The 24372-nt window shown below is 34.2% G+C and overlaps 2 protein-coding genes across 2 annotated transcripts; one reads left to right on the top strand and one right to left on the bottom strand.

The window, feature by feature from the left end:
* Positions 1–1334: 1334 nt before the first annotated feature.
* On the top strand, positions 1335–7138 carry LOC124540669. Its single transcript, XM_047118337.1, has 7 exons — positions 1335–1365; positions 2685–2806; positions 3403–3678; positions 4721–4878; positions 5457–5712; positions 6530–6685; positions 6997–7138. The coding sequence occupies exons 1-7, from the start codon at positions 1335–1337 to the stop codon at positions 7129–7131; spliced, it is 1134 nt and encodes a 377-aa protein (XP_046974293.1). The 3' UTR covers positions 7132–7138.
* A 1497-nt stretch (positions 7139–8635) lies between these two features.
* Positions 8636–22922, bottom strand: LOC124540668. The gene is made up of 14 exons (XM_047118336.1): positions 22829–22922; positions 22166–22269; positions 21553–21624; positions 20618–20767; positions 18528–18726; positions 17536–17706; positions 16972–17135; positions 14569–14700; positions 14096–14182; positions 13805–13969; positions 12738–12863; positions 11501–11592; positions 10264–10450; positions 8636–8689 (listed from the first exon to the last, which is right to left on the bottom strand). The coding sequence occupies exons 1-14, from the start codon at positions 22920–22922 to the stop codon at positions 8636–8638; spliced, it is 1797 nt and encodes a 598-aa protein (XP_046974292.1).
* Between the last annotated feature and the right edge of the window lie 1450 nt (positions 22923–24372).

Here is a 24372-nt window from a genome sequence, read left to right as displayed (position 1 = left end):
CTATACACTCCAATAATCGCAATTAAAGAACAGAAGTTACAGATGTTTAAATATACATATAATTTAAGAAAACTTAAGTCTAAATCTCTTCAAGTAAATATAACAGTATTGTAATACTTACGTTTTCAATATATAATTTGAACATTTTATATTTTACAAATTTAATATAGTTATAATCGAATAAATAAATAAAAATGAAAGTATAATTTTACATAGTATGAAATTTCGCACACAATTTGTTTTGACAAATGACAAGTATGATTCCAGCCAGTCCGAATTAGTTTTTTCATGTTGGTATTAATGATGAATAACTTATTTTCAATAAGCCATTATGAAGCTTGCTTGCTAAGCGTAAAATAATGTATTTTATGTTTTTTTTTAAGAATTATATTCATCATAATCATTGCATATTTTCAAGGAAATAATTAAATTATTGTTAGCGCCAACTAAGTTATAGCTTGCTCGATTTATGAAAACGCGTCCCAATAAGATCATTTATTTATTAAGGGTTATTCCTACTTTTTATACATTTTGAAGCTAAGAAAACAGTTATGTTTTTAAAATGATCTGCAGAACAAGTTTCATATTGATTTTTTTAGTTTCTAAGACATTTTTGAGAAAATAAAATACAAAAAATATTGAAATAATATCTTTATCCGCCTCCCATTTTTAAATTTGGGCTGATAATGATAGTTTAAATATTGACTAATATCCAAGTGTTTATTCGTTTTTAAAAATAAGAAGAAAAAAAATGTTTTTTATTGACATTTTTTATAAATAAACTTTTGAAATTGCATTTTTAACAAATTTTGAAAAAAGCTAAAGAACGTGATAACTCAAAAATAGATTATCACGAACTTTTAGATTTTGCTTATGGAGCAATAATCCTGTATATCTACCTACATGGAGAGTCGCTCTATAAACGTTCGTCCACCTGCATAAATAATAAAAAAGTATTTTTTTTTTCTTTCATTAACTTGTCGATTTGATCTAGGTTTCTGCGGCCAATTTTAACTGCGATCTCGTTATTGAGTAGGATTCCTACCGATGTAAGTTTCATTAAGATATTTTCACCGCAGAGCATCTCAACATATAAGTAGATGAAAAATTCGACGCTTAATATTCAACGCAACTTGGAATTCTTTATCTTCTTTTGATATCTAGACGTGAGATCGCTGGTTCATCTATTCGATACTTAGACATTTTGCTTCTTTTTAAGCGACTTCAAAAAAAGGAGTGTTCTCAATTCGACCGGTATACTTTATTTATTTTTTTATGTACCGTGTTTTACATATTTACTGAAGTTATATTGACATTTGCTTGTGACAATCATAATGTTATACTGCTCAGCTAATGATGAAATGTGTAAGTCCTTAATTACTAGGAGTTAAGAAATAGTTATTTCAACATTAATATATGGATTTATACTCCTCTTCGTAGCTATTATGATGAGAAGTACAGGTTCACTAAAAATTTCTTTTGTTATGTTATTTTTTATATATCATGCTCCAGAAGTGGTCCCATATGAGTTTTATTGAAATAGGTTCAGCGCTTTTTGAAAAAATCAACAAATAACCAATTGTTACATAAGGTCTTATAATTTCTATTTTGAGAAAATAACACTAAAAAGAGTAAAAAAAATATTTTTTCTAAAAAATAACACCGACTTCAAAGTGATATCTAAAAAGTAATATAATAATTTGATTTAAACACGTATTGTTGAAGTCGGACGATTTTGAGTGAAAAACAAAATGTAGAAATATTTACATACGATCGGCCGATATATATAGACATATACAACATTCCAGTGGCGCAGATAGGTTAGGATAAAAGCGCAGATAAGATGTTGCATTGAGAGAAAATAGCCCACTGCCCCCGCTTACCACGTTGTTTTTACAAATAGATTCAATTATACACAATTTATATATAATCTATTTTATTATTATTTTTTTCATTTATAAATATTACTTGGTGGTAGGGCTTTGTGCAAGCCCGTCTGGGTAGGTAACACCCACTCACCAGTTATTCTACAGCCAAATAATGTTGTGTTCCGGTTTGAAGGGTGAGTGAGCCAGTGCAACTAAAGGCACAATAAATAAATAAATAATAAATAATTTTTGACGACCTCCATGGTCGAGTGGTGTGTACACCGGTTTTCATGGGTACGCCACTCTGAGGTCCCGGGTTCGATTCCTGGCCGAGTCGATGTAGATTACCATTAGTTTTCTATGTTGTCTTGGGTCTGGGTGTTTGTGGTACCGTTGTTACTTCTGATTTCCATAACACAAGTGCTTCAGCTACTTACATTGGGATCAGAAAAATGTACGTGATGTTGTCTCATATTTATTTTTATTATTATTAAATATTCCTGTTTGGTGGCAGAATATACAAATGAGTTGGTGTCCACTAAAATTGACTTGCACAAAGCCAAGAAGCCAAGTTAATTTAATTTATGAAAAAAAAAATCTAAATGTTGTCAATAGTTTTTAAATATATATTGTTTATTTTTTATACATTTTAATTTTAAGAAAATAAAGCTTCATGGAATAGGACAATTTAGCTTGAGTATCCATAATTGTCAAAACGCATGGCCCAAATGAATACATTATGTAAATATGTAAAAAACATTAAAGTTATTATGGTGTTATTTCAATACATTGTTATTCTAAGCATTCCATCCATAGTGTTCGCAAATGGCTTGCTGTTGCTGTACAGGCCAAAGGATATAACCCATGAATGCGCTTTTTCGAGATATCTACGCTTCGATATTTCTTTTGGGATGGGCATGTCTGATACAATCACGATGGTAACTTATCAATAAATTATTATTATTATTTGTAAATTAAAGTGTAGGTAACACATACTTTACATTGTTATTATCTGTGTAGGATATATTACACAAGTGTGAGTGAGAACACAAACGTACCACCTCATTCTCTAACATTAGAACGGCTTTTCCTATATGTTTGACTCTTTCAGACATGTTGGATTTGCTGTGAAAAGCTTAATGGTTTCACGTGCATTCCCAGACAAGGAAATGTATAGTGTAGATTGCCATCATTAAAACTGATTAGTTACTGATAGTTTCTCTAGAGAAATAGTGATTAAGTTTTTTATTTTACTTGGTGGTTGGAATTGGTGCAAGCCCGTCTGAGTAGGTACCACACACTCATCAGATATTCTGATAGCAGTACTCAGTGAAGTTGAAGTGAAGTTAGTACTGAGTGAACTACAAACACAAGGAATAAAACATCTTAGTTCCCAAGGTTGGTAGCACATTGGCGAAGGAATAGTTTTTGTTTCTTAAAACGCCATTGTCTATGGGCGGTGGTGACAACTTACTATCACATGGCCCATTTGCTTATCTCACAATCTATTTCATAAAAGACCCGACTATTTTAGGTGTTTCGTACCCTAAACGACATAGATTACGAATGTTTAGTAGAAGTAGTCGCATCAGCACCGGAGTACCTCCTCGTAGTGGTCAGGTATCCGACAACGATTATATCGAACTGTGAAGTGAATCGAGACGCCTTAACAATACTGAAGAGATGGCGGTGTACGAGATTGTGTGACTTGTTGGACCGGGAGGTGTATTCGCCGTATTTCGTTTTCACGGTCAAGCAACGGTTGCGTTTCCTATTCAAGAGTAACAGCAGCATCAATCTTGACCTCAATGTGAGTAAAAATTTGACGATCTCTATGGTTGAGTAGTTGTATACCGGTTTTCATGAGTAGGCCACTCCGAGGTCCCGGGTTCAATTCCTGGCCGAGTCCATGTTCATTAATTTCCTATGTTGTCTAAGGTAGATGTTTGTGGTACCGTCGTTACTTTTGATTTTCCATAACACAAGTGTTTATGCTACTTACATTGGGATCAGAGTAAAGTATGTGCTGTCCATTTAAGATAATTTTCTTTAAATTGCTTGATAAATATCAAGTTCAATAGCAACTTTCTTGAAAAAATAAAAGACATCAATCACGCAGCCCTTTTCCTGATACATTAAAATAAATGTCCAATGTTATATTTGTGAAAAAGTCAATAGTTTGTTAATTTTTTTATCTTTAATTTATATAAATTGACATCCACGTATTGTCATGTTTTGGTTTAGTAATTAAAAAAGGCAGTAATTGCAAATATGCATTTGTGGACAATAATTCTCTGCTATTTGCTTGGACATATTATGGGTGTAGTCCTCATTGATGGCATCAAATATTCAACTTCATGCCTCAGGGCTGTTACTGAATATAACAAAATACTAGGTAAGGTGTATTGGCCCAATTTAGGATTTGAACTCTGGGACTTAAAATTTGCAGCCGGCATACCACTCAGCATTGAGAACCGATGTACACGTATGTCATTTTTAATTAGCGATCTATCGGGCTTCGCACTGGTAAAATTCTGATATTAAATATACTACAAAATATGTTACGACGTCACATTACAAACCTCTAAAACTATTAGTGTTTCTTTGCTATATTGTCTATGTATTATATACAAAAACCTTCCCCTCGAATCACTCTATCTATTAAAAAAACCGCATCAAAATCCGTTGCGTAATTACATATATAGGGACAGACAGCGGTAAGCAACTTTCTTTATACTATGTAATGATTTTAAGAGTACTAAATCAAGATATTAAATGACAGTTATTTAAGATACTGTATGTGATGCAATTTTTGTATATATAAATATAGTTCTACTTTTATAATGTTCCAGGCAAACTTCTACCAAGTTACAATAACATCGGCCCGAATGGCACCAAAACGCGGGTGTTACAAGAGGAACGAGACGGTTTGTACCGTTGACGAGATTAATTACTGTTTCACGACTGGCGTCGTCTGTGACGGCATTAAAAACTGCGGGGTTGACGATTGGTAAGAAAAAAATGAATTTAAAATGCGAACTATCATGGTAGTGCCGGTTAACAATTCGTAAGCTACTTGGTAGTGGGGCTTCGCCAGTGTAGACATCTCCTATTCATCTTATATCATCTTATATTTTTCCTCCAAGAAGTGACTTTATGAGGTCCAGTTGGTCCTTTTTCAGCTACAAAACTAACAGACAGACTAAATAGGTCATTAATGTCGCTTTGACCAATGTAAATGGCTGTAGTCATATTAATGAGTATGTATGTATGCTACCGACGAGCCTCAGCTTATATAACTAAATACAGAATTTATTTACTTACGACACCACATTAGAAACTTCTAAAATTATCAGTGTTTCTTTACTACATAGATTGTCCATGTATTATATACAAAAACCTTCCCCTCGAATTACTCTATCTATTAAAAAAAAAACCGCATCAAAATCCGTTGCGTAATTTTAAAGATCTAAGTATACAATATACATAGTTACAGACAGCGGTAAGCGACTTTGTTTACTACTTTGACTTTGCACTATGTTTACTATTTCATATTTTCCTAAGATATTTTCAATTTATAATAATAAGGTTCGATGAACGCAAGGCCAGATGCACATTACCAGTGGAAAAACTGGGTTACGCACCAGTAATAGCAGTGGTTGTGGTGTTACTGTGTGCATTCGTGGCTGGAACACACGCTCTCTTCCGCTGTTTGCCATCTCACGCGCAGTCATTCTTCATCTTCAATGCCAATGAGGATAATCGGCTTTGCATTGACCCTATCTTGGTACCCCGTGGTCAAGCTCCAGATATTAAACCTTTTAAGCGATCTTCACTAATTCCGGTACGTATAAATTGTGACCAAAAGTTCATTAAAACTTTAAGGGACTGAGATGAGTCCCGAGTGTGTTGGGATGTTTTGGATCATAGATGGCTCAATTGGCTCATTTTATCACAAACAATAATTTCTCCTCGATTAATTTAAATCATGTAACAATTCATTTTGTTTTTGTCGCATGAAAAGTTTTCATAATTCCACCATTAAAATTGTAATTTTCATTGGAATTACAATTTGAATGAAAATCGTTTAAATTTATGAAATTTATACGATTCACAAAATTTCGGGCCAATATAATTTTACAACTAGTGAATGATTACAGATTCAACAAAAACCTATGCGTGCTATAATGTATTTATTTCTTGAAGTCTAAAATAATTATCGTTAAAAGTACCGAATAACACATTACCTACTACATTGTACGGAACACACAAAATTTAGGTTCATTCAATATGGTTGTGCTTAAGCAAGATTTGTTATCTCTTAAGTGATGTTTGATTTTTTTTATGTTATAGGTTGGCGGACGAGCAAATGGCCACCCGATGGTAAGTGGTCACCATCACCCATAGATAATGACGCTGTAAGAAATATTAACTATTCCTTACATCATCAATGTGCCACCAATCTTGGGAACTAAGATGTTATGTCCCTTGTGCCTGTAGTTACACTGGCTCACTCACCCTTCAAACCGGAACACAACAGTACTGAGTACTGTTATTTGGCGGTAGAATAACTAAAGAGTGGGTGGTACCTATCCCGGATGGGCTTGCACAAAGCCCTACCACCGAGTATCATAATTATGATCATGATTATTGAATTCAAGGTGTTCGGTAGTTTATCATCAGACAGCGACACGTTGAAGGAAGAAGCTGAAGTAATTGACCTGGGGGATGATAAGAAAAATGATGAAGAAGCGATAATTAATCAAAAAATGGACGAAGAATTGGATGAAATTATCCAAGATTTAGAATTTTTACCGGTAACTGGCAAAAGTTTGCAACGAAACGTAAAATAAAAACATAAGCTTTAAAAATGGGCCACTTGAGTTTCACTAGCGTTTGGTGTTGTCAACTTAACACATCTACTTAATTAGACACGTAAATACCAAAACGCAGCACTAATCTAATATAGTATAATTAGATAGTTATATAAAACCACATATTGATTCATTAGATATTATAAAATGCAAATGGATCATTATCAATATTTATTGATTTAAGATTAAACCTCACTAGATTTAAAATGGATTTAAAATGGAATTGATTTTGAATTTCGAATTTAATTTTCTAGAAAAAACCAGAATCAACTAGAAAGAGCACAATGAAATCGATGTCAGAGAAATTACAGGATAAATTCAAAATGGTGGCGAGATATGCGACATTGGCAAGGCCTAGCAGAGAACCAGACAGAGTTTTGCCAGCGTAATTATAATTTTCAAATAAATGACAATAAATTGAATATTACTTGCGTATTCATAAACTCAAATTACTTTATTCAACGTAGAAGCATTACACTTTCTTATTGATGGTCAAACCCCACCGGTTCGGAAAAAGGAACAACCTGACCTGAGAACCGGCCAAAGAAACTCAGCGGGTCTTTTTTTGTCAATTTTTATTTTAATTGAAATTCCAAGCGTATTTTCCCCGCAAAATGTCTACGTAAACGAGTTACGGGAATTAATACTTTAGTATTACATTTCATTCCGTTGAAAAAGGACTACATTCCGAGAAAACCAGTCGTTTACTCCGTTCTTAGAAAAGCAGGAGTAATCCAATTGAGCCTTAATTCCAGTAACAGCGATAATACTTTTATATATTAATTCTAAGGATAATAATCTTCTTCTCCATCATCAATCACTACATAGTATAAAACAAAGTTGCTTTCTCTGTCCCTATGTCCCTATATATGCTTAAATCTTTAGACCTATGGAACGCATTTTGATGCACTTTTTTTCAATAGATAGGCGGATCGAGAGGTAGGTTTTTGTATTATAATACATGGACAATATAGTAAAGAAATGCCGATAATTTAAGAAGTTTGTAATATAATGTCGTAGATAAATAAATTCTGTAGTATATTTAGTATCAGTATTGTACCCGTGCGAAGCCAGGGCGGGTCGCTTGTATCAAATAAACCAGAATAATGTCACACGAACGTCACAACTCTCAGGGCTGAAATACTAATAAAAGATGTATCTTGTTAAAGGGAATTGGAACAAAGATTCTTGACATTTCCAAAGTATTCGTCCAAATTCAATCCCCAAACAAAAATATTTACTTAACTATTTTTATTTTTGTTATTTTTGTAAATAATATTTTATTAAACTATTTTATTTTGAGAGCTGAGATGGCTTAGTGGTTAGAACGCGTAGAAGTGATTAGTGCATCTTAACCGATGGTTGCGGGTTCAAACCCAGGCAAGAACCACTATATATATGTGCTTAATTTGTGTTTATAACTAATCTCATGCTTGGCGGTTAAGGAAAACATCGTGAAGAAACCTGCATGTGTCTAATTTCACCGAAATTGTGCCACATGTGTATTCCACCAACCCGCATTGGAACAGTGTCGTGGAATATGTTCCAGACCCTCTCCTCAAAGGGAGAGGAGGCCTTTAGCCCAGCAGTGGGAATTTACAAGTTGTTGTTGTTGAAAGTATCTTTGTGTGTCGATCTTTCACAACGAATTGAAGAAAATTTGGTAGGAAGCAAACTTGAACTCTAAGAAAGGACGTGGGCTGCAATTGCCTTAATACCTGAAAAGTAGCCCTTTAAACGCGTGCGAAGCCGCGGGCAACAACTACTGTAATATATACCTAATATTATATAAAAAAAAAACAATAAAAACCTTACTGTTTGTTTTTTTAATAATTAAAATTAACGCAAGTAAAACTAAAAACGTAACCACAGCTTCCAGAGCTATGTAACGGTTCAGTCCTCTTCCTCATCTTCCTCTTCTTCAACTTGTTCAGCCGCAACGTTCTCCTGTAAGTCATATTATATTTTATTTCAAAAAAACTATAATTATAAAACAAAGAACACCGGAGATCTTTTACCAGTTTTTCTATGTTCCAGGTAACTTTTCATTATTGGACCGGAATTTTTGACAATAAATACGGAACGCGTTAATTCTTTAATAAATAATTTAAATAAAATACCTCGTCAACCCCAGTCTCAGTGGTTAGAACGCGTGCATCTTAACCGATGATTTCGGGTTTTAAGCCCAGATAAGAATCACTATATATGTGTGCTTAAATTGTATTTATAATTCATCTCGTGCTCGGCGGTGAAGGAAAACATCGTGAGGAAACCTGGATGATTTCCTCAAAATTCTGCCTCACGTGCATTCCACCAACCCGCATTGGAACAGCATGGTCGAATATGTTCCAAACCCTCTCTTTAATGGCAGAGGAGGCCTTAGTCCAGTAGCGGGTAATTTACAGGCTGTTACTTTACTTTACTTTTTTATCTAGTCAACGTCAGCGTATAATATGTATCTTATGCTTATCAACCACTGAACCACAAGACAAAAAAGTTTATATAGAACATCAAAACCCAGTTTTATACAAGATTGTCTGTCATCAGCAAGTCAGTGTTGTGATTGGCACCTGATGATATCACGTCATCTCTGAGCCATATGATTGGTTAATAAATGGGATATGCATTCATCATAGAAATGGTCGGAATATTTTAATAATTTCAATGTATAAATGAAACTAGATTTCACTTCAGACGCTAGTGAGGTCCCCACAGATTTCGTTCCATTAAATTCGCGAGTAAAAAAAGTAATTAAATCCGAATGAAAACAATTATTCCATGAATATAAAAATGTCGTAAATCACAGAGTTCTTCTTATATTTAAAGCTGTTCTAAAGATATTCAAGGAAATTTAATCACTACTACCTCTGGTTCCGCTTCTTGCTCCAATACAACTTCCTGTAATTAAAATATTTACTGACTTAGTTAACATTGCTTAATTATGTTGAAATAATTGGAGTTGTTTGTGCTTTAGTTGATCAGGAAGTCTTTTCTATAATAAACATAGTACAGATATATATAGCATGTTTTTTTTGTGTGTGTCTATCACTTGTAAGGTACTAAACATATTGTTATGATAATATGACCAACCGCGGAATCATTTGTGTGTAATTACAGGCTATTCATTTATGAAGGTATATTTATTTTGGCTCTTTATGAAAAAATTATGACAATATTATTTCCATTATAGCTTCTAACAGGTTACATGAAATTGATATGATTAAATTTCTCGCCAAACCACCAATCAAGTATCAAGTATTGCGAAGGCAACTCCATACCTTGTCATATATATCATTGTTTATTTTACCACAAACTTTATGTAATCGAAATTTTCGGCTACATACACATGGCTTATACAAAACACTCCATAAATCGTTGCGTAGTTAATATTTTAGAATATTATGCACAAACACACATACACATTACAAGTTTTTTTATTAGAGTGCTCTTCTATTTTTATTAGGACAAACTATTCTATATAAAAACATACTTTAAATCCTAACATTAACTAAAATACAGACCTTGATCTCTTCTTCCGTAACACTCTCTTCTTCTTCATACTCATCTCCGTAGCCGACTGGGAAGAGAGTCAGACAATCTCTCTCTCCAGACACGACGTCGTGGCTGATGTAACATGGGTTCAATCCCGCGAGCTGCAGGAGTGGCAGACTTCTCTTTCGTGACACCATCAACGCCAGACGATCCTTACTAGATGTCCAAAGAATTGCTTCAGTGCTAACTCTGATATTCACTTGTTATATCGTATAGTACGACACAACTTAGATACAGCATCGGCAAAATTTATAAAACCAATTACTGCCGATTTAAACAATCAATAGAAATAGCTCCCCATCGCGCTATTTGACGCTAGTCGACGTTATAGATTCTCGCTTCAGTTAAAAGACCAGAAAGCAAGTGAATGTAAATCGAGGTGTAAATTGACGAATATATTACGTCATATAACATTACAAATTGTTACGTTTGTGTAAAGATCATATTCACATGAGAAATAAATTAGGGATAGCATATTTAATTCGGATGTGACTGGTTTTACGAATTTTGTCGATGATACGTGTAAGTTGTGTCGTATTATTATACCATTCTGTACGGTTTTATTTGCTTACCATTTATCAGATATGTCTGATCATATCTTGAAATTACTAAGAATTATGACCTACAGGAAATTATGGTGAAACCGTAAAGTATCAGAATGTAAATATCTCACTGATGGGATACTGCCTATTTAGAAAGATGATTTTGAGCTATTTTTTTGGACACATTCCACCACTCCAATGTGGGTTGGTGAATACAAACATGCAGGACATAATTAATAAATTAGATACATGCAGGTTTTCTCGCAATATTTTCCTTCACTGATATAGATTACAGCACGATATAGATTCAGTGGTGATGCCTGGGTTTGAAACCGCAATTATTGACATGAAATAAAAATTGAAAAATGTTATTTCATCAAAATATTTTTAAATACATTTCAAGCTCATAGAACAAGTTTACCTTGGATTTTTTGTACCAAACGATATTACATATGCAACGTTTATATAAAATATACTAATTAATTAATGATACAATTTTTTTCATTCCTATATTATTACAATAGCTAGCTAGCTGAGCTACTTATAAAATATTATTAGATACTAAAACTTATAAACGTGCTGCACATTCTAGTATAATTGTTTCTATACGTTTTACAAAAAGTCAGTCCATTAAATAAAATAGATAGTAATTGAAGTCACTTACTGCCTTCTTACTCTCGTTATCTTATCGTATTGTTTTATTGTAAAAGCAAGGTGTTCAGCGGTATTTGGGTCGTCACCAATAAAGATGCCATACTGTTAAAGTAAAAAAGTATGAATATATAAAATAATAATTATTATTTAATTTACTTGGTGGTACGGCTTCGTTCCCATTTGGTTAGGTACCCACTCATCAGATATTCTATCGCTATCAGATAGTAGCACTCAGTTTTGTTGAGACTGGTTTGAAGGTAAGCTAGTGTAACTACAGGCACATAGGACATAACATCTTAGTAACCAATATTGGTGGCGCATTGGCGATATGGGGAATGGTTAATATTTCTTACAGCACCATTTTCTATGGACTATTTTGACCATTTACCACGTGGCATTTTTGCTCTTCTTCTACCTACACCACATTAAACAAAATAACACTAAAGTAAAATAAATCTACCATCATTCGTTTGTCTAGATTTAAAATGAATCAGTCGTTTTTTAAATTTCGAATTACGATTTCTAGACGAGAATTTAGTAGAAAGAGCAAAACGAAATGAAAAAAATCAAAGTACTAAAAGTGTTAAATCTGATTTGGTAGGTTGTATTGTGATTGGCGCCAAAAATGTTGTATCAAACGGTTAAGTGGAATTGCTCCAAAATACAGCTGCAATATTTGACCCGCTCGAAACTAACGGGGAAAGTTAAATAAAAGCTTGTAAAATGTTTTAAATCGATCATTTTTCAGCGTTCGGTAAATATTTCTCTCGTTCAAAATCTACATCAATAAAATCGCTAACGAGGCTATACGGGAATATTGTAAACAAAATCTTAAATAAAATTTGCTATCAATCCTATTTTATTGGTGAATCGGCAAAAATACTCGTACGAAAGATTTCTTTCGTCCTTTTTGCAACGTCTCAAAATATATGCCTTTTAGTTATTGCGGTTGAAGGCCTTACAATATAGCTACATATGCTTCATTACTTCCTCCCATTCAAAATCGAAGTAATATGCTCAGGCTCTGGTCTCTCACCGTTTTAATTAATCTTATTGAGTCTTTCGGGGTTTTTTTGATTGTTTTCGATATAATTAACACTGTCAATGATGACAGGGTTAAAGGTAATTAGGTATTTTTTAGTACGTTTTATTAAAGGTAGGTATATCATATATAAAATTAAGTTGCTCAAGTTACCAAATAAAGATTAGTAATAAGGTAAACAACGTTAAATTATCTTTGGACTTACATTGAGTATTTCACCGGGAAATTGCTCGATAATTTCCTTGACTTCATGACGTTTATCGATACTGAACATCACTAGCACGTGCGGAGGTAGATATTCCGATTCGATTGGTGTTATTTGAGACACGATCTGTATTCATTAAACATAAGCATGCAACTACTGTTACAACTGAACAAAGAGCTGAGATGGCCCAGTGGTTAGAACGCGTGCATCTTAACCGATGATTGCAGGTTCAAACCCAGGCAAGCAAGCACCACTGTATATATGTGCTTAATTTGTGTTTATAATTTATTTTGTGCTCGGCGGTGAAGGAAAACATCGTGAAGAAACCTGCATGTGTCTAATTTCATCGAATTTCTGCCACATGTGCATACCATCAACCCGCATTGGAAAAGCATGGTGGAATATGTTCCAACCCCTCTCCCTTAATGGAAGAGGAGGTCTTATCTCAGTAGTGGGTAATGTACAGGCTGTTACTTTACGTTTTTACTTTTTTTACAATTATCGACATGTACACACACATACATTTGAGTTGTAAAATGATAAAACCATCCAATAAAATAAAAATCTTGAACAATGCTTTTACAAAAACAAAGATTAAAATGACACTAAATTCCACTAACAGTAATTAGAAAAAGTAAACGAAAAACGAAATTGGTAATAGGTATGTAACAGACAAAATAAAACTTGAATACTGCTTACAAATCACGTTCCTAAAAAGAAACGTATCTATGATAAGGTTAATCCAGTTTATAAAACAAAATATAGAGAGAGCACATGGAACAAGATAGTAAAGCAGCAAAATCAAATATAGAATTAAAAGCGCATGTTAATTCCTATTATTGGGACACGACGTATACTTTTATTTGCGTCAAAAAAAATAAATAAATAATTAGACAGCACTTTTAACGTATTACCAAAAAGGGAGATCGGAACGCACCTTTCTTGCTCTACTATAATGTTTCGTGTACTCCATTAGCCGTTTGTTTTATAATCTGTGGATTTATTTTTGCCTGAAAGCCAGCATGTCATTAAATCAAGTATACAAAATATCCTTTAAATATTACTACCTTTGGATAAAAGTAGGCTAATCCATTCGCTTTGGCTAATACATTCGGAGGTGAATACAATCCCGGTACGAAGAGTCCGCCCGGTGGTATGTATTCCTCACCTTCCACTTCTACGTCTGAGTGGAACTCTTCTTCTACTTCTTCCGATTCTTCTATCTTCTCAGGCTAAAACAAATTTTATGACCTCACTTGCATTCTTAACATAAGAACATTAACAATGCGTTCTATTTCATCTTTGTTAAAATCAGGGAGTCATTTTTAAAATATAAAAATAGTAGTATTATAATTAACCTCTTCGATGACTTCGGTATCAGCTGCCTCTGTCTCTTCACCTTCAACTGCCTCTTCTCCCTCAGCCGGTTCGGGTTCCGCTGGTAGCTGTATTACGAAATATTGCTCATGTTAATCAAATTATTTAAGAAGCTTGGACGCTCTCTGTATAGCTATCAGTCTATGTGTTGCTCATGGTGTTGTAGATAGCCTACATTAACAAGCTCGATTTATGTTATATGTGACAACATCACATAGATTACTCTGATCCCTATGTAAGTAGCTAAAGCACTTGTGTTATGGAAAATCAGAAGTAACGACGGTACCACAAACATTCAGACCCAAGACAACATAGAAATCTAATGATAATCTACATTGACTCGGCCGGGAATCGAACCCGGGACCTCAGAATGGCGTACCCATGAAAACCGGTGTACACACCACTCGACCACGGAGGTCGTCAAAAATAGATTAATTAACTGTTAAATGGTTACCCCAGCCTGTATTCTAGCCATTCTCTCCTCTTCTTGCCTTTGTTTCTCTATTCTCTGTCGTTCTTCTTCAGCTTCTCTTGCTAGTCGGGCCTGTTCAGCTGCCAGTCGTTCTCTTTCTTCTTTTTCTTCACGCTTAATATATTTATGTCATTCAAAAATATAAATTTAAATACTTATAAATATAAATACTTTGCGATAGAACTTTGTAAAAATCTTTCTGGGTAGCTACCATCCCACCCAGACAAGCTTGGTGGTCACTTATTATTTACTGTAGAGCTAAAAAACGGTACTTAGTATAGTTATACTCTAGTTTAAAAAGTAATGTGGTATAGTACGACACAAATTAGATGTAGCATCGGAAAATGCAATTGAATTAAAATAAAACCGATTACTGCCGATTTACACAACCAATAGAAATAGCTCCCTATCGCGCCATTCGACGTTATTCGTCGCTATAGATTCACGCGTCAGAGAAAGCAAGTGCATGTAAATCGACGCGTCAAATTGACGAATATATTAGGTCATATGATATTACAAGTTATTACGTTTGTGTAAAGATCATATTCGCATGAGATATAAATATTGATAATTTGGGATAGCGTACTTAATTCGGATGTGATCGGTTTTACGAATTTAGCCGATGCGACATCTATGTTGTGTCGTACTATACGTTGGCGACGTGAGGAATAGTTAATATTTTCATTAGTGATAATTTCTATTAGCAGTGGTGACCACCTGCCACAAGACCACCTACTCATTTTTAGTTAAAAAAAATATGTACGTATTTCAATATTAATTAGAAAACCTTACTGTAAATGTGCTACATAATGTACCAAAGTTTTGCTGCAAAATGCTAAACACGTACATCTAAGTTTACTGAAAAAACATTACATAAATCTCAAATGAATAATATTTACGAGAATCTATTTTCGCTTCGAAACTTTTTTAAGAAGAAAAAAAACTACGTTCCTTTTTTTAAACTTACGTTTAGTTTTTATACGGTACATGTTATTAGCATTTTATAATTTAGCATTTCATTTTTCTTTCTTTGTTTTTAAATATATTTTTTTAAATAATAGTAGCATATGATCTATATTAATTAAGGAATCACTGATATTCCTATTTACCCATTATTCAGTAAAAAATCAAATAATTAGTTATTTTAGAGGATGGATACTATTTTTGTTCAAATTTTCTCAGTACAATCTACATTCTGAACCGGTTGCTTTACGATTAAAACGATTTTTTTAGCATAGGTTGGCGGACGAGCATATCGGCCACCTGATGGTAAGTGGTCACCATCACCCATAGACAATGTCGCTGTATGGTATTAACTATTCCTTACATCGTCAATGCGTCACCAACCTTGGGAACTAAGATGTTAGGTCCGTCGTGCCTGTAATTACACTGGCTCACTCACCCTTCAAACCGGAACTCAACAATACTGAGTACTGTTATTTGGCGGTAGAATAACTGATGAGTGGGTGGTACCTGTACAGACGGGCTTGCACAAAGCCTTACCACCATGTAAAAGACCACCAAGATTTTGTTAAGTGACGATTCAAATTGCTTTCTAGAGCCTATCTGGTTTAATAGTGGGACGTTCATTGGCTCTTATTTTATTTTATTTTAATCGTTATGTTATATGAAACAGTTTTTAATTACTTTTATTATTAGCTCTATTTGAACTTTACTTTTTTATCATGAAGATTTTATCAACGCCAGTCAGAGGACATATTGTGAGGAAGTTCTTGAGCATGAATGTGGATGGATATAGAGGTAGGGGACGACCAGTGAAACGATGGATGGATTATGTGAAAGATGATATGGCTGGGAAGAGTGTTACTTGTGAGATGACGTGAGATAGTAAAGTATGGAAGAAGAAGACATGCTGCACCGACCCCACGTAAATTGGGATAAGGGCAGGAGGATGATGATGATCAACGTAAGTTTGAACGATATCCGTGTTTTATTATATTACGATGTATGTAGGCGGTCACACTTAGATTGTTGCTCTCTTGAATAGTTTACTGTAGATATGATCCTATGAGCCGAGATGGTCCAGTGGTTAGAACGCGTGCATCTTAACCGATAACTGCGGGTTCAAATCCAAACAAGCACCACTGAATATGCATGTACCTAATTTGTATTTATAATTCATCTCGTTGCTCATCGGTGAAGGAAAACTTTGTGAGGAAACCTGTATGTGTTTTATTTCATAGAAATTCTGCCACATGTGTATTCCACCAACCCGTATTGGAACAGCGTGATGAAATATCTTCCTAACCTCCTTAAAGGGAGAGTAGACTTAGCCCAGCTTTGGGAAAATTACAGGCTGTTGTATGTATACGTTCTCTAAGCAGGGAAATACCAAGAGTATCTTTGCATTGGTATGATACATACCAATTTCTGCATTTTGGCTTCATACCTCTCCCTTCGGACTTCTCTCGCCGTTTTACTGATCGTAGCATAACGTTCGTATGCAGGGATCGGTGGTATTTGCTTTTCTGGGGGCACGTCCTCTTTGGGCACGGGTATCTCTTCGTACAGCGTATGACGCATTAACTCTGAGGATTATTATTCAACATTAAAATTAAGGGAGATTTATTGGTTTTGTGGCAACTCAGATTTTTCGGATTAGTTTGAGGATTGTCTATGTTTAAATCTCATTACATAGTATAAAACAAAATTGGTAATTTAAATCTGCATGTATGATTTTAGATCTTTAAAATTATGCAACGGTATTTGATATAATTTTTTTTATTAGAAAGAGTGATACAAGAGGAAGGTTTTTGTATATAAATAATAATATATTTAGCGATTGCCTGTCATACAATGAAAATGTCTGTTGGCCGCCATTAAAATTTTTTAAAAATATCATTTTCTATTTGTAATAATATATAATGAGGTACCTACACAGATTGGCTTGCAAACTACTAATTTAAATAATGTATAAAGTAAACTAACTGACAAAATCGCGGTCGTCGTTGTCGAACATCTTAAACAATACAACCAAAGCTTCATCCTTCATCAGGGCATAGACGCAGGCCTCGTTTGGGTCCACGTCGCTCATGTACAGCGCCTCCTTAACACCTTCTTCGGTCATCTGTACGTTATCTTTAGCAGCTACTTGAATATCTGGAGAAAAAAAAATCAAAATTCTTTATTTGAAATTGTTGGTAAAACTAGGCCATCCGCTACTGAAACTTCAATTGTTATGAAAAAGAAAAGTAAAGTAACAGCCTGTAAATTTCCCACTGCTGGACTAAGGCATCCTTTCCCATTAAGAAGAGATCTTGGAACATATTCCACCACGCTGTTCCAATGCGGGTAGGTTGAATGCGCATGTGGCAGAATTTCTATGAAATTAGACACATGCAGGTTTTCTCACGATGTTTTCTTTCACCGCCGAGCACGAGATGACTTATAAACACAAATTAAGCACCTATATATAGTGGTGCTTGCCTGGGTTTGAACCCGAAATCATTGATTAAGATAGATGCACGCGTTCTAACCACTGGGCCCGGGCGAGTGTTATTGTTTCATCTAAAACATCGTGAGGAAACTTGAACGTTTTGAATGAAAATCTGCCATATTGTATCCATTAATTTTCATCCTGACACTTATGTGAAGTAAGCTCTCACACAGTGAACACACATGGACCAGATTTCTTGCAACAGGTTACATGGCATTCTTCTTTACCGCTGAGATGTACAATTGAATCATAATTTCATTCTTTTAATTGTTTTGTCTAATTCGATGTTGCTATTTGTTGAATTTATTTAATTACATTGTGTTTTTTTTTTGTAATTATGAATTAAACAAATTTGTGAAATTTAAATGTGTTCAGAAATAGAATGAGATATTATATAGTTTTATACTAGCGCTGTTATTATTGTTCACATCTTGTTAATGAATAAAAAAAATAACCTAATTTTCTCCATGCGTTATCGACTTACTGATCAAATCCCACTTTTCGTATAAGTCCAAATGAGCTTTATGACAATGCGGCCAGTATAGGATGAAATTCAAATCTCTAACGTATCTAGCGAGGCGTTCGCAAATTCGCTTCTTTCTCGCAGCGATCGTCAATACACGAAGCCTCTCGGATGCTTCGCGGAAGTTTTCCTCAATTTTTAGGTCTTCCTTTATTTTCGCCTGTGAATTAAATTATTTATAAACAAAAGAATACTATTCCCTGTTTCCCTATAAACCTACATCGGTATCTTCGAAGATAATGTTGCTTATTAATTTAAATTACTTGGTGGTAGGGCCTTGTGTAAGCCCGTCTGGGTAGGTACCACCCGCTCATCAGTTATTTTAACGCCAAATAACAGTACTCAGTATTGTTGTGTTCCGGTTTGAAGGGTGAGTGAGCCAGTGTAACTTCAGGCACAAGGGATATAACATCTTAGTTCCCAAGGTTGGTGGCACATTGACGATGTAAGGAATAGTTAATATTTCTTACAGCGTCATTGTCTATGGGTGATGGTGACTACTTACCATCAGGTGGCCCATACGCTCGTCCGTCAACCTATACCATAAAAATGTCAAATTAAATCTATATTAATATTATAAACGTGCAAGTAGACAGACAGTCTGTCTGTCACTCTTTCACGACCAAAACGAATTTGATGAAATTTGGTATGAAGCAAACTTGAACTCCAAGAAAGGACGAACTACATTTTTGCCTGACACGTGACAACCAACGCTCTAAAACACGAGCAAAGCTTCGAGCGACTATATATGTATATTATATCTAAATTTTTTTGAAACACTAGTCGGTTCAGGACACGACGTTTGTATGTGTCCTCAAGGAAGACTAGTCTCTGATTATATTTAATTCATCATCCTCCCGTCCTTATCCCAATTTTATTTGGGGTCGGCACAGCATGTCTTCTCCTTCCATACTTCTCTGTCAGACGTCATCTCACAAGTAACATTCTTTCTAGCCATATCGTCTTTCACACAATCCATCCATCGTTTCCTTGGTCGTCCTCTACTTCTATATCCATCCACATCCATGCTCAAGGCCTTCCTCACAATGTGTTCCTCATTCCTCCGCATTACATGCCCATACCATGATGGTTATATTTAATTACAGAAGTATATTCGATATGAACTCTCTCGACGTCGAATCGCAAACGATCTCGTTTTGGTTATTTCTTCCAAGCTATATAGCAACCTTGGCAGTGGAAGGTGACCAGTTCCAATTTATGGTTCCTAGTTACCAAAAAATTACCGCCAAGACTATACCAAAGTAGGTTTCCGTACTATTCATTTTTTATCAGATGTTCAGTATGTTACATACATGTTAGCTAGCTTGGTATTTAAGATTAATATTCTGTCTTATTTTAATTATGATTATAACATCCATGATCAATGTTTCAACGTAAAATTACCGTTAAAATTTTAACAAAACTACACGATGTTTTAGTCGATAATGGATATAAATACGTAATGGAAAACTTTCCGTAATCGTGGCATTTTTCGTTAAAATACTGAAATTTTATTTTCCATGCAGATTTTTGTAGAATTTATTTCAATTTAAATTTTTCAAGTTACGAAGCTAAAACTATTGTTCTTTACCACAGGATTAATGGCATACTGTTACCACTATTATTAAACACTAGGTACCCGCCCCGACTTCGCACGGCACATGGCACTTCGCAGTGCTGATGCTAAATATATGAACAATGTTTTTAAGGTACTTAATTTGATACTAAGATATTTTTTCTCTTAAAAAGTAAAGGATAGTTGTTTTGGGTTATCCCTAAGAGGTATATACTATGGTGGACATTTTTGAAGATTTATTCAGAAAAAATGTGTTTTTGCCGACAATACATTAGAAACCTCTGAAATTATCAGTGTACCTCTAAACCCTCTTGCAATACTTAATTAAAAAAAAAAACAACATCAAAATCCGTTACGTAATTTTAAAGATCTAAGCACGCTCAGAGACAGACAGCTGTAAGCGACTTTGTTTTGTATCATGTAATAATTTGTTTAACTCTGATCACTTAAGAACTATATTAACTGAACTTCTTACCGCTTCCTCCGGTAATAATTCACTTATCTCTTGTTTCGGTCTCTCAACACCTGTATCAATCTCTCGTTGCATGAGCCCTACTTCTTCTTCTATAATGCGACACAGTTCCACACCATTCGCTCCGAACATTGCACGTATTAATTTACCTTTCTGAAAGTATTACAATTTATTTACGAAACAATTCAGGGACCTTTGTCAAATGAATGCATTTTGACTAGTTGCGTATTTAGTTGCTAGTTCCTTCCGCAACCACCATCGAATAGGACATCAAAAAGTAGCCTATGTAATTTCTTGGAGTGCAAGTTTGCTTCAAACTAAATTTCATGAAATTCGGTTCAACGGTTTGGTCGTTTAACAGCGACAGATTAACATACAGACAGTTAATTTCACCTTTATTATATTAATATAGATTAAACTACTTAGAAACATCTAGTAAATTGAAGTGTAACTAAGTTGAAGTGTATCTAAATATATTAAAAATGATCATCTCAATACGACCTATAGTTTTTCGACCTATAAATTCGTGAACAAACATACAAACATACACTTACAAAATTTAGCACACGTTCTTGGAAGTCTAAATGGATCGTCAAATTCAAATATTATTCAATTCTAACAATGTTACATACATACATATCGAACTGATAACCTACTTTTTAGAAGTCGGTTAAAAAGTCATTGAGAATCTGCTTGAGGACTACAGAAGTGCTATTCTGCAAATCTCACTTCATTACTCACTCGTGAAAACTGACTGACGGTGATACGATCTTTTAAATGTAATCAAATGTTATATTTAACTTTCTGATAGGTTATGATGCTCTGCATACGTTTCGAGTTTTTGTCCCTACAGAATACATCTACTTCTAGTTCAAACTACAACTAGTTTTGCACTGCCAAGCAGTTATAGATTGACTAATAAATTCTAAGTTACTCACAAAAATAAAGAGGAAGGTTGGTTCACTTTTATTCTTAAATCTTGATAAGGCATCGATATTGTCTGCTAACGCCTGAAGGTAGAGTGTTACAGTTTATTTCTTGTAACAAAGTTATCTCTAAATTGGGGTCAAGTGAAGGCAGGATATCAGACTTTCCTGCTACTATAAAACATATTAAAGAAATCATATTTTGAAAAAGAGTAACTACTGACTTTCTTGCCTTTTCTTCTCGGTAGAATTTACTTTTCAAACCGGTGGTAGCTTCACTTAATTGTAAAACGACGATTCAAAAGTGCTTGTAAAAGTCTACTTGAATAAATTTTATTTTGATTTTGATTGTATGTATGTATTGAGCTAAGCCTTTTTAGTCACAATCAAATATGTTTAGAATTATTCTACACTCCTCAAAGACCTGTTTTAGTTGTTTTTAGAAATAAGGCGACCAAATGGTCTTAATATTTGTCAATTTATACATAAGTAGTTTTCTGACATTTTTTACATCGATCATGAGATCATTAAAACTATTGTTAATTAATACTATTACACCCAATAAGTTTTGCTTGTTTAATCAGATTATCTTGATACCTGCTACTGTGTATTCATCTTTATTTACCTTTACCATACTGATGCGTTCTTGTCCAATCTCGAGTTTACCTTTCCGGATAGCATTACCAGTTGCCAAGCAGTGACCGCAGAAGTCTGAGTACACTTCCATACCTTTAAATATTAATGTATCAGACATTAATTATATAGCTTCAAACAATTGAATTGACGCGATACCATTGGTCGAAATCTCATTGCTTTTGTAGATACCCAAAGGTAAAGTTACATTTTTTGGCAGACTTTCATGTGGCAAAAGCAGGTTTCCTCACAATATTTTACTTCACTAGCAAATACCAGTAGCATTTGTAATCAATGAAAAAATAGTATTGTAAAGTTAGTTTAGAAATGGCTCTTACTTGTTTCTACAAGTGGTAAGTAAGCTCAACAATCTGCCTTCCACCAATAACAATTCAGATCAAACACAAACAAGATTATTGGAACATTGATTAGCCTTTTACAACAACAACAGCCTCTTTAAATTTTCCCACAGCTGTGCTAAGCCCTCCTCTGCCTGTGAGGCGGTTTGCAACATATTCCATGACGCAGTTCCAATACAGCGGCGGTGGATAACACATGTGTCAGAATTTCAATGAAATTAGACACATGCAGGTTTCCTCACGATTTTGGGGCGTTTAACAAACTTGAGATTATTTAATTCATACGTGTTACTTACATATAAGCCTACTGAAGTTAGCAGTTAGATATTCTTCAAATTCCTCATTCGTTTCAACGGTATCTTGAATAGATACTTGTCCCTTTCGAGCCATTTTTATAATTTAAGAGCGTGTTTTTGTTTCTCTTTAACTGGCGTGATATTACGCTAGTTGATTGCCGATAATTCTGCCAATGACGATTATATTAGAGTATTTTAATACGAGAAAATAATTTCTCGTTCAAAAGATACATTTGATAGAAGTCAATATTCTGTCATTTAAAGAATCATTAAAATAATTTTAGAAAACAGTATTATAATATTGTAAAAAGTTTTTAAAGGACGTCTATAAAACATCTTTTGTTTTCAAAAAATATTAATAAAGAAGAAGTTAATAATAAAACATTTATAGCATAGATAGATAATATGTGTACATATGTGCCAAACTGCTTTGTTGCCGCGTAGTGGAATAGAATTCAGTCACTTCAAAAGTGTGTGTGTGTGTGTGTGTGTGTGAACACAAATACCTTATATGTATATTATGTACATTGCTGAGTAAGTCTAACACAATCGAAAAGAGTTGACTTAGAACCAAGGGAATATGCCATCCCAGGAACGGAAATATGAACTCTGCAGAATTCCGAATTTTTGGGTTACTTGTGAGAGTTTTCAATAGAACTCAATTACTTTCATTAACCTGACTTGGTGGTCTATAAGTTGGACTAACGAGACCAGACTAAGGAGGATTATACAAGAATATTAACCAATATAACATAGAAACTAAACTCATACATTTGTTAATAAATATTTACTACAAAATAGCTAACTATAAATCTCAACAATATAAAAAAAATAGATTACAAGCAGTAAGTTTTTATCGTAAAACGAATTCGGGTTATTGATCTTATCTGATGTAAGTCCAAATCGTAAAAATATATCATTTCTCTCCTAAAATAGTTTTGGGGTGTCACGTAAAAATGTGATACTTTTTTTTTCTACCGACGAAGAGATTATAATCCCGCTGTTTTTGGTTACATGTATATTTTTCACCTAGGTTCAATTTTGTTGCTTTACTTATAAATGTTAAGAGGGTAGGTAGCATTTGTCTTAAGTGAGAGATAAAATTGACTAAGAAAACTAATCGATGATTGCGGGTTAAAATCCAGGCAAGCACCACTGTATACACATATGTGCTTAATTTGTGTTTATAATTGATCTCGTGCTCGGCGGTGAAAGAAAACATCGTGAGGAAACCTGCATGTGACTAAATTCATTGAAATTCTGCCACCTGTGCATTCCACCAACAGGCTGTTACTTTACTTTATTTTTGAGTAAAAAAATTCCACAATTGCAAATTCAAATTTAATATTATAAATGCGAAAGTACCCTGTCTTAACTTAATTAAATGAAATTTGGTATACAAATAGTCTAGAGCCCAAAAAAGCATGTATGCTACTTTTTAGGAAATAAAGGGGTAAAAACTTTGTATACTAATCATCAACGTAATATTTTTATTTGTAAATATCATATTCTGTGCGAGCAGAGCCGCTGGTAACAGCTAGTCT

The sequence above is a fragment of the Vanessa cardui genome, chromosome 26 (genome assembly GCF_905220365.1).
Source record: "Vanessa cardui chromosome 26, ilVanCard2.1, whole genome shotgun sequence".
Lineage (NCBI taxonomy): Eukaryota > Metazoa > Arthropoda > Insecta > Lepidoptera > Nymphalidae > Vanessa > Vanessa cardui.
Note: the sequence above shows the minus strand (reverse complement) of the source record. Positions and strands in the feature narration are given on the sequence as shown.

Bases quoted from the DNA above. Each gene is read 5' to 3' on its own strand.
- LOC124540669 (XM_047118337.1), top strand. From the start codon at position 1,335: ATGTTATACTGCTCAGCTAATGATGAAATGT. The intron at 1,366-2,684 runs GTAAGTCCTTAA...TTCCATCCATAG, and splicing joins CTCAGCTAATGATGAAATGT to TGTTCGCAAATGGCTTGCTG. The intron at 4,879-5,456 runs GTAAGAAAAAAA...TATAATAATAAG, and splicing joins AACTGCGGGGTTGACGATTG to GTTCGATGAACGCAAGGCCA.
- LOC124540668 (XM_047118336.1), bottom strand. From the start codon at position 22,922: ATGGCTCGAAAGGGACAAGTATCTATTCAAGATACCGTTGAAACGAAT. The intron at 20,768-21,552 runs GTGAGTAACTTA...TAATACTTTCAG, and splicing joins CAACCTTCCTCTTTATTTTT to AAAGGTAAATTAATACGTGC. The intron at 14,183-14,568 runs GTAACCATTTAA...TTCGTAATACAG, and splicing joins TGGCTAGAATACAGGCTGGG to CTACCAGCGGAACCCGAACC.